We start from the raw sequence: 12291 nt of genomic DNA on the forward strand, positions 1-12291 counted from the left end.
TGATCTGTCGCGATGGGACATGGAAATGCCGGGAGTCCGTCCGTTCGCGTTTACACACTTGTTTTGTTATGCTTTTTTCCAAATAAATTTGTTTTTTGGTATGTTGCCTTATCATGAACAGTTACAGATTAAATTCGACTTTGGATACAGTTGAAAGATTTTTTACGGAAGTTACGGCCCGTGGACTTAAACAATTTCAATTAATTTACAGTTTTCCGCTCTTTTCTGTAATGCTTTTACCAACTCATTTTATATTTTATATGTAGTTTTACTATGAGAAGTTACAGATTAAGTTCGACTTTGGCTATGGTTGAATGACTTTTACGGATGTTATGGCCTTTCGACTTCGAAAATTAAAAGGGTTTTTGCACGTCGTTTTTGCAGGCGGGGGATGCATTTGAACGATGGTCTTTTATTGATGTTATTTCTTTCAAAAAATCTTCTCCTGTGACACTACTTGACCAATTAGAAGCAAAATGTTTCTACGGGTATCCTGCATATAACTCATGTGGGGATTTTTTGTCTGTTCAAAGACATGGCCTCTGTTACTAAAAATAGAACATAAGGGGATAAGGCAGTTGTTTTTCGCATATATTTCTTAAACCTTTAACTTTAGCAAAATTCTTGCAATAGCTGAAATGATCGTTATTATTAAGACTACAAACGTTTTCAGGAATAAAAATTGTCAGACGACTCCTTGTAAGAGTTATTGCCATTGAAAGGGGAAAAATAAGGGCTATTTGACAGTTTTTGGCCAATACTTCGAAAACTATAATAGATAGAAATTTTCAATTGCTGAAATGATCCTTATGATAAATCCTACCAAAGTCTTTTTGAGTCAAAATTGTTGGGCAACTTAAATTTATTGCCCTTAAAAGACAAAATTCGACCAGGTTAGCAATTCAGGCTCCTGGGAGCCTCTTGTTGATTACAGATTATTTTGTTTCAATTCAATGCAGTCATGATCGGTGAAGTTTAATGATCCTGAAAGGGATTTTATTCCAAATTTTACATTTCAAACTTTGAAAATTACTTTTGGAAATTTAACTCGATTCGTAGGAGAAATCGAAAGTAATACAAAACACTCACGGATGTAAACTAAATACCTTCGCCGTTTAAGGCCTCTATTGAATCTTTGAAGAATCGGTAGATTTTAATAAATTTCGGCAGAAAAATTAGCCAACGAAAACATCTGATTAGCTTTCTTACCGAAAGATTATAAAGGGAGCTAACTTGTCATATGGGGACAAATTGAGATGCCTCGTTTAGCTAGATCCTTTAATCTCAGTTTCCGCTATATAGATGACGTATTATCTTTAAACAATCCTAACTTTCGGGGATTTGATACATCGCATCTATCCCAAAGAACTTGCGATAAAGAATACTACAGACAATGTGAAGTCAGCCTCATATCTTGACCTATACATAGAAATCGATGGTAAAGGAAAACTATTGACCAAACTTTACGACAAACGTGATGACTTTTCATTCAAAATTGTCAACTTTCCTTTCGTCTGTGGCAACATCCCTTCAGCACCTGCGTATGGATTGTTCATATCACATCTCATACGTTATGCCAGAGCTTGCCGAAACTACACAGACATTTTGTATCGCACTAGAACTCTAACAAATAGGCCTCTTGAACAGGGTTATATTGCTACAAGCTTGAAGTCATCACTACAGAAGTTTTATGGTCGTCGTCATGAACTCGTGCATCGTTACGGTGTACCCATCTGCACCATGAAAACTGATTTATTCAACGTGTCATAGTTTTCCTTTCCTCGTTTGTATACCCCAAACTTGACTTTTTATGAGCAACTCGGCTGGTGTTTCTAGAAAAGCAGAAGACGCTTACCCTACCGGTGCACCTGGTCTATGCTCCCAGTTTTTAGTGGAGTCCTAGTTGCTCATTTGTTTTTGTTACTTTGTATTTATGATTTTAGTTACTTTATGTTCTTTGTTGTGTATGTCTGTTTTCCATGTCTGGTCTTTGTCCCTGGATTATATTCTTTTGATTACCGCTATAACCTTGTTCCCTTGATTACTCTTTAACATTGATTCTGCCATATGGTCCATACTATACGATGAATAGTTGAGGACATTCTTATAACGAAAAAAAAAAGCGCTCGTATATTGGTATTGCGCTGTCGTCGTTGTTTGAACATTTTTATTTGAATTTAAAATTTTCTGCAATATAGTGTTCAAACCAGTGGTCGTGTCCATAATGAATTGTAAGTCCCTATTCTTAAGTATTTCCAAAACTGATATTGTGTCCACATTTGCCCAAACCTTTCAGGTCATTAATATTCCCATGGACTTCTATAGTGAAGTGCCTATGTTTAGTATTTTAGAATAAAAATATGTAAATTGATTCAGTAAAACTTTCATTTATGTAGCATGTCTAAGGACACATGAAAAAATAATTTTCCGCAAAAAAGAGTAGGGTGAGTCCACGAAGATCGTAAATAGAAGTAGTATTGAACTATAAATGATTGTTTTCTGTTTTTTATCTTTTGATAAAACATTAGTTCTTAGAAAGGCAAAAAGAAAATGCCACATTTTAGTACCTTCCATGACGTACACCCGCTCATGAACATAAAATACACGTATCTACAGGGTTTGACCAATGTGGTCCTATCATGCTGCACTCAGCGAAGCTTTCTATAATGGTTAACCCCATACCCATGATTTCCACTTTTTTTAAGTATCTCGTATAATAATTACTGAGGTTTTTTTTCCTGAAGTTTTCGTGATAGACGAGAAACAAATTAAGATAAAATGTATGGCTATGTTAAATGTCAATATGAATTAAGTATATGTGTTTTAAAAATGTTTTCAATAACATTAATAATGGGATTCCCCCTTTCTAAATTAGACAAGCTTTTAGTGGTGCAATTCGCAGTCGATATCCTGTTTTGGATCGAGTCCATATCTTTTTTATTCATAATTCTCTCCATGTAATGGTAGTAATGTTTTAGTATTTATATTTTATAGAATAATAAACAACGTTTTCTTCAAAAAGAAATTAAATGGAATGAAGACAGTAGTATGATTCAAAGTGTTATATTACATGGACAATTCAGAATAACAGTTTGTCCAACGGATGCAAATATCAGCTGTACAGTTGGAAATATTACCAGTCCTTTATATTATGAAAAGATACAAATGTGTGATGGTGAGTCAAAATTTACTGTTTACCTATATTATTAAGATGAGACTAATATGTGTGACAATGATAACTGATTTAATATCTTAACGTGTATTTTCTCATAAAATCTCAAGGATCAGGAAAAATAATAACATAAATAAATGTAGACTAATTTAAATATATGACATGTGGACACAACTGCTTTGGTATATGGTAGTAGAGTAGAAGTAATGGCTTCTCCACCAGCTGCCCGATATTTAAGAGATAATGTTACGACAGGTTGGGAGTTGGAATGACGTGCAATTCGATTGGTGTGAAATTGTGCAATCCTGCGGACGAATGTTTTTATACAAAGAAAGGTTATCTCGATTTATCAAATATCTTGTCTATTTTTTTTTTCTATCAAATTGATAAAAACGCCACTTTTTCGACAATGTGGTACACATCATAAATGAATGTGCATTTAGTACATTACTATTATACATTACAATTTTATATGTTTGCCTTCTAACATTAATATCTTTCGGTCGATATATTGGTAAATAGTATACCGACTATTAGAAAATGTTATGGACCGCCTCGCTTTTAGATTTAAAACGTGGTGGTGATATATGGTTTTTACTTTTCTCCATATTAAAGTAAACCTGCGTAAACTACATGTACATTGACAAAGTAGAAATAAGCAAATATTTCGTCATATTTCGGAATAAATTAGCCTTACAGCCTATGATTTGTCAACTTTTTATCCTTCTATTCCCCATACTCAGTTACACCCGACTCAAAAACATTATACGTTGTCGTTACTACAAAGTAGTCTGTACACCTAGATACAGATATGTAGTTCTTTGCAAGGATTTCTCATACTTTGTAAAAACAAATTCAAATCACCTTCCAAATATACCGAAGAGGATGTTTTTAAATGCTGGAGGTTTTGATCGATAACATAGTCGTCCAGTGTGGTTTTCAACAAACGGTCGGCATTCCACAGGAACAAATTGTACTCCTCTACATGCGGACCTTTATTGTCACTCTAATGATGCCGAGCTAATAGCTGATCAGGTCCAAAATAAGGAACGTCGTTTAGCAAGAGGCTTTAATCTCAGTTTTCGCTACATAGATGACGTGTTATCGTTAAACAATTCTTATTTGGGGGATTTTACTCATCACAGCCTCATATCTTCACCTATACTTAAAGATCGATGGTAACTATTAACAAAGCTATATATCAAACGCCATAACTTTTTATTCCGTATTATCAACTTTATGTTTATCTGTGGCAACATCCCTTCAACACCTTCGTATTTAGTTTTCATATCACAACTTAGACATGATGCCAGAGTCTGTTGTAACTGCGCAGACTTTTTGTATCGCGCTAGACTTCATACAATAAGGCTTCTGGAACAAGGTTATGTTGCTAGAAAAAGCAGAGGACGTTTACCCTCCTGGTTAATCTGGTCCGTTCCCCCATTTTTAGTGGAGTCCATTGCTCATTTACTTTTTACAATTTATTTTGGTTATTTTATTATCTTTGTTTTTTGTGTCTGTTTTTCATGTCTGTTCATTGTCCCTAAATCACATTCTTTTGATTTCCACTTTTGTATTGGTTCACTTGATTACACGAATATATGAATAGTTTGGTCTATCAAAACGCTTCGGTCCAGATAAATATTAGGAACGAGCTACCGTTACAAAGATGGATCCAGGTACTTGAAAAGAAATGGTGCCAGCCGAGGTTCCTCAGAAAAAGGGGGTGCTAGGACATTATTTTCCATTTCTTTTATCAATTTTACAAATGAAAATGACATTTTTTTCTATTAAAAAGAAGGGATCCCAATCCTATGCACCCAGGATTCGCCACTGCATTCAAAAGGTCATTTATGCAAAATTTTGTATTGGAAATATGCAGTTATATTGCTTAGATAATTGACCATAAATGTCATATAATTCTATAATAAAGAATGACAAATTCTATATTATCAAATACAGCAAAGCTGTTAGATTCTCTTTTTTTGTTGACATTTTCATTTGTTTGTCTATTTAGCCATTAAGCATTATACATTTTCCCTTTAATTGAATAATATGTGAACAATAGGTTATTACAGGCATTTTCCATATCCACCAAGTATCAGGTTTGGATACATATCGCCTTGGTACAACTACGTCTAGGTAATGATATGGGAATCTCGGGCCGATACCAGGGAGTATGGAATATGCCTAGTAATAACCAATAATCTTAGGCTGCACTTTGTTGTATTTATGATGGGTTAAAAAGATCTTTGAACAACCAATATAAGGAACAAAACGTTTATAAACAAAGAAATCATTGAGATATTTAACAATTATTATCATCAGTATATGCTTGAAAGGTATTAAATGAATAATGGAGAATGATGAAGAAAGTGAATAAAGTTTGAACTCGTGTAGACCAATGTAAATTTTATCTATAAAATAATATTGTGTTTTAACTCATCCATATCTTAAGTTAAACACAACATTACTATAATTATCATAAAGACTGTGTTGATATTTAGAAAGTAGTCAGTAGATTGCGATGCTGCCAAATGTAGTGGCTGTCTAAATAACCATAGAGGGTCACCTAGGAGCATGCAATTTTTTCTACGGTTTCGCTTGCGGAATAAATACAATTTGAATCTTTGTATCGAACTATATTTCTTTCGGAGGTTTTTGGTAGTAATTTGACTGTTACTTGGAATGAGTTCGAACGGTGGCTGCAAAACAATAAATTAAGCCCCAGCCATCACTAGTAATCGAACTTTTTACTGAATCGGCCATTATCTACTTGACATCTACTGAAAACTCTTGACAAATTTAATTTCAGTAGTTTTAAGAGTTTCAGTGCCTTTTAAGTAGAAATTCAGTGCAAATTCAGTATATGTCGTTAAGAGTTGTCAAGTGCAATTTCAGTAAACTCAGTAGCTTCATTCAACATCGATTCAGTAGTGTTAAGAGTGTTCAGTATTTTCTGTCAAGGGAAAACAAGTATATGTCTAGTATTGTTAAGTGCGCACAATTACAACAGACTAAAAATATATTTATACTAGAATTATACATTAAATCAGATTGAGTTACCTCCCTTAAATTAAATCCATTTTCAAGTGCAAATTTAAAGGTCTCGTAAGGAAGGCTAAATTTTTTAGGGCCTGAATCATAATTATTTTTCTTATTTTCTTCATCACAGTAAGGAAAATAAATAGATATATAAACGAATAAACTAACAAATTAATTAATAAATGAGGAAAAAATTTATATTTTTTATTAGTAATAAAATGATCAAAATTGTAATTCAGGGATGAATACAGAATATTTATGAGGAAAAAAAACAATTGAGCTAAATTTACAATTTGAAAGTGCCAACAGCTCCGTAGACTTGTGGAAGCCTATGATAATAAAATCTATATGAATAGTTCAGTAGTTGGTTTTTTACCAGAGAGCTGAAAAAGATAACCGATTTTTTTTAATTAGGTCATTTTAAAAGGTTACACCAGACGTTTATTTTTTTTAATCAAAGGGGCATATGTCAATATATATGAAATGAATTATTATAATAGAAAGTTGTAGAATAATAAGGTTACATTTAATTGGTTGTTATCGAACTCCTAGCATAAATATAAATCTAAGGAAAAATAAATGTCCATAAGTTCTAAAAAATGTTGCTTGTCTTATGAATGTGAAAAAAATGTGTGAGGTGCTCAGCCAAACTTAGACAATCATCTTTGTCATATATAGTAACCTTATGGAAATGTCTTATTTAGATGTTCTTTATTAATCATTTCAGTGAACACGCCCTGGGTATACATTTACATATATAGGAGACAGGCGGTACAATGAGCAAACGTGTCAACTTTCCATTAATTAAATCACAACCTTGTTAATATTATTAATGATATTGAAAATATCGAAGCACCTTCCTTTATCTAAATGAAAAAGAAAAAAAGACATTCAAAATGCCTAGACATATTGTTTTTTCGTGGATCTATTTTCCTTAGGTCCTGATTAGGTACATGTACAATGTAGTAATAAAACGCTAGTTTACTTGTGAATGTTTCATCTACTTAAAAATTGCTTTAAAATAAAGGTGTGACGGCATCCATTTAGTAAACCTAATACATTTTCGCCAGTCAAGTCTGAGTGTGAAGTTGTGTTTCATTTTTCAAACAAAAATAAGTTCTCAAAATGTAAATACTTCCATTAAATAGAACTAAATCAATCATTGTTTTATAATAATTAGAGATTTAACTACATGTATGTTGTGAGGCACTGTCTTTGACTATTCTAATTTCGTGATAATTTGCGGACAAAATGTGAAGATTATAGCTTTAATCCCTTTCCATGAAAACATCTGAGACCCTTTTTTCAAATACGTTCATCATTATAGTTGAAAAATATATACGAGTATTAACACTATTTAGACAATATACCATACAGCCGCCCGGTACGCGGCAGAGTTCTTACGATCCGCGAAATAATCACAGTATACCTGTAACTTTAATTAATAAGAGATTAACATGGTGACGTGTAAAATGATAATTTTATACCATTGACCTACAATTTTGTTACAGATCTATGGTGATCCTGTGAAAGATTAATTAAAAAAAAATGATAGTTTTCTTCTTTTCTTTTATTTTTGTGTTGTTTATGTTGTGTGTGTTTTATTTATTCATTTTAAAATAATAAAAATTATAAAAGAAATGAGTAGGTTACAATCCAGAATGATCATATGTTAAAGTTAACAAATACTATCAACTCCGGTAGAGAAACAAAAATATAAATCAGGCCTTAAAAAAGATATGAGAGATGAGAGATAAGTCCCCAACGTAGCAGAAGAAAGGAAGTACGGACAGGCGGAGGGATGGACACCCTATCACTGTATTTCTCCACTTTGCAAGTTGGGGTACAAAAACAATCTATAAACATCTGACCATTTACTGATATGGAGCACAAAGAACAAGAACGACTTTACCAATCGAACAGTCGAACAGACCCTGCTCTGAACTAGTCGTACAGTCAAAATAAAGGCAGTTGACAATCTCGCTTGTATAACAGTATGAAGATCTGTTCCTGTTACCTTCCATGGCCGTGATCAAAAAGCAGACGTACGACTGGTACTTTTATTATTCAGCAGTCACAATACAACAGCAATGTACAAACAATTAGAAGAGAGAAAGACTCCCTTCTTGAGGGCGAACCCTCTTGAACTTGAATCTCTTAAGTTCTCTCTTGAATAAGTTCCTTCTTAGTCCTCTTTTCTAAGTTCCCTATCTCCCTATATATACTAACGATTATGTAAAACTATGTATTAGTCAAACCCACTGTTCATGTCTATTGGATCATTGATTCATTATGTTTATTTCCTCCCTTTTAATTTGTCATTTATTTATTCATATATTACCCTCTAAATTGTAAATGAACCTGTACAACTACCATTTTCCTCATGTGCCCTGGTCATCTTAATGGTTGTTTATGTATATGGGTATGTCATGTGTACATGTAACACCTTTTTGATTTGTACAAGTATGTGGTTATAATTTGTTTTATTATTTGTTGTCCACATTGGAATTTCATTATGTATTGGGAGTTATTTTGTACCTGTTCTCATGTTTTGTGTCATGTTTTACCCCTTATACATATCTATTTAACCAAAAGTTCACATAATAAAATATCAGTTATAAAGTCTCAAAATGTCTATACACTCTTCTCCCTTTCTCAAAGACTAACATCATTTAATCAAGAATGTCTAACCACTGTCCTATCACACTTGTACCAAAAACTATATTGGTCCTGAATAGGTTGGCAGAAAGAACGAGAACGACTTTCCCAATCGGAACTAGTCGTACAGTCAAAAGCAAGGAAGTTGACACTCTTGCTTGCACCGGAAGCAATGTGCCTGGCTAGATATTTGTAAAGATATGTAACATACAAGTTTTACGGGACGCGTATTCAAAATCTGTAGCTGATGTTTCACGTGTGATGATTTTTAGATGCAAAACTTTGCATGATAACACAAACATTAGTAATAATGATAATCTGTTTAGTTGACGCTAATACGCCTCCGTGGTTACATGTTTGACATCTGCCTACACTAAAGGTGTGTGAAATATCTCAATTTTTGTCTAGTAAGAAAATGTTGAATCTATGTTGGAACTTGTTAACAGTAAAACCGATCATCATCTGAAATGTAAGTGGATTGCTGCTATGGTTTATAAGCTTTTCATTTTTAAAACGGTAGTTTAGGTGAACTAAGATTTTAAGTGAACATGTTCTTTGTGTTTATTTGGGTCATAAAGGAGTTAGTAACACAGGAGTATAGAGGTTAAAAATATTTTTTCTTACAGAGTAAATTTATTGACCTTTGCGTTTATATACAAGTATAGATCTGTGTAATGAATTGTCAACCTAACGCTGATGCACAATTTTATTAAACTGTGTTTCTATATATTAGTCTTTATCATATTACACGTATGTTTTATTTCTGTATTTAAGGATCGTATAAAGATTTTGTCAACATATTATAATCAAAGTACTCATGTTCTGAGTCAATTTATATCGAACGTGTGAATTTTTACGCCCAAAATAATAGTCATTTGCAAAAATATTGGATAAAAGCATTTGTGAAAAATCAAGATTTTATGCAAAAAAAAAAATTTTTTTTTTTTCAATTTAAGGGGGAGCGTACGTCGGGTACGCTTGTCGTTGGATCCGCCCCTGTATATTTATGTCTGTCTATATATATATATATATATATATATATATATATATATATATATATATAAGGTAATTTTAAATGTATGTGAAGTATCTGAAAATATGTCCTTAAGCAATAAACGATTGTCTTTGGATATTAAATAATGCAATACACACACCAAGGATTTAATCATTTTGCATAGCTAATTGCATTGGGTTAAATGTATTACTATCATGCATTCTAATTAATGTAGGTCTATCTAGAGCTCCATTCGTAAATATTTGAACAAAGTTTAATGATCACAATTAGTATCTTAAGTAGATACTTGATAGAACCAGTTCTGATAACTTAAACTAAAACGCACTTATTTGATAAATGTACACTAAATATAATACTGAACACACTGAACGGTATACTAAATACACTGAACTCGACCCGGGCAAAACGCACTGAATTTGCACTGAATTACTAAATTACACTGAACGATTTTATCATGTTTCTGTTCAGTAAATTCAGTGCATGTTCAGTGCCGTTTCAGTAAATATATGGCCTACTAGTGCATTCTGGTTCTTTCCATTGCGTTCATTGGTCAAGGTCAATGTATTGAAAAATAGACTGATTCTATAACTATTGTTATCATTGGTTGATTGTGGTTTTCCCTTCTCTATTGTTCATTGATTTGATATTTCAAATATTTCCATCAATGGCGTATCAACTTTCTGTGTATGGTTTTTATTTGCATACTGCTGTACTTCTGTTATTTCTAAGACAGATATTTAATTATAAATGTATTGTATTCACATGTAAAATCATTGGGATATACATTTTTGGTATCGGAAGTCTGCGATATTGCAAGTTTTATTTGACAAAAAAAAAAGAATTCTTCTAAATCCACTTTTTTTAAAACTGCTTTTGTCAAATGGATTATCAGTAAATCTACTCTACAGCAATGATAGTAAGTCTTATCTGCATTGTAAGGCTGTCCTCGTATACGCAGAGTGTATACTATTACACAGCAACGGAGACAATGCTGTATATTGCTTTCTGAATAAATGCGAAAAATTAAAAAAAAATATGTCCAAGAACCTCCTTACAGGATGCATTATTCTGCATTGTGTATTGTGCAGGACACATGCACATGTGCTATTTTGCACCAGAGACATAATGAAACTTATTAAGGATAAATCCGTTCTTTTTGAAACCTTCACTAAACTAACCTCTTTCAGACACTACTTTTAGTCTACCAACAGCTTTAATTTTTGTCATGGTAACGCTTGCTAAAATATTCAAAACCGTTTGGTTATAACACTTAAGGTATCACATGATCCTAACCTAAATGAACAGACCAATACAATGCTGCATTAAAATTGTAAAAATGTATGCAAATTCTGGTTTAGTTTTGATTGTCATAGGAAAAAAAATAGATGAGTACGTACTTACCATATAACAACCAAATGTCTCCTCAATAAGAATTACCTATGGATTAATTACATACGGATTTTTTTTATCCCCATACATGATGCAGAATTCGCTTTAATGTTTTATCTTAATGACAAACAACATGTTATGTCGTTATTTTACGTTTCAGTTTGATTTTAGGAATTGTCAGTCTTATCGGATGTGGAATTTTTTACTGGTCTTGCCGGGGCCTTTCAGAGCCCACTTAAAGATTTTGTTTAAAATTGCTGAACACCTTTTTGCGATCTTTGAAAGTATATACTTTTTGGTATATTAATGTAGGTTATGTATGGATGCATTTGCTGCCTTCAACCATATCCGTATTATTTTATCATTTCTGTATTTCAATTCCTATCTTTGTAGCTCACTTGAACCAAAGGTCAACATGTACGTATACCAAAATTTACATCCGTCCTCCTTCGTCTTCAATATTTTCACATTTTGTTAACTACATGACAACCCTTTGATCAGTTCGGAAGATATCAACTCCCAACGACCGACTAATGGTTCCATGTAATCAAACAATATTGCTTCAGAGGATTTTTTAAGCTTTTAGTTGGCCTAATTCTCTATATCAGCACCTTCTTTAACCATGAATGTCAGTGTTCTGATATTAGGTTTCTTAACATAATTCATTCTACAAACGAGTCAATGGTGACCAAAATATGCAAACTTCCGATACAAAAGTTGTTCCGCTTAAGTAAACAATAGTGCATCCAATGCTCCATCGCTTTCGAAAGAGAAATTTCTCTGAAACAATCCCCCGGTGCTAATGATTGGACTTTTTACCGTAGTGTGCTCTTTAAAGGATCCTTTTTTGTGTGGCTCAAGTGGCTCGGGGGTCTCAGAGCTGACGTACATTTGTAAGTATTGGAACCTCTTTAAATGTTGAATCTGGTGCTTCTTTGGATGAAAGTTATTCAACTTTCTCCATAGAATCATCAAATCAAAGGGTAGATTAAAACGCCTTGTGTACATTGCA

At 32.9% G+C, this 12291-nt stretch overlaps 1 protein-coding gene across 3 annotated transcripts in view; it reads left to right on the forward strand.

Annotated features, from left to right (window-relative positions):
• Positions 1-12291, forward strand: part of LOC148605959 (uncharacterized) — a 63045-nt gene that overhangs the window by 46744 nt on the left and 4010 nt on the right. For all 3 annotated transcript variants that reach the window (XM_088547496.1, XM_088547497.1, XM_088547498.1), the window contains exon 6: positions 2995-3175. In XM_088547496.1, the coding sequence (XP_088403622.1) occupies positions 2995-3175 (181 nt within the window). The remainder of the gene's footprint in view (positions 1-2994; positions 3176-12291) is intronic.

The sequence above is a fragment of the Perna viridis genome, chromosome 10, assembly GCF_037379345.1.
Source record: "Perna viridis isolate PV_CMFRI_1.1 ecotype Kerala chromosome 10, ASM3737934v1, whole genome shotgun sequence".
Taxonomy (NCBI): Eukaryota; Metazoa; Mollusca; class Bivalvia; order Mytilida; family Mytilidae; genus Perna; species Perna viridis.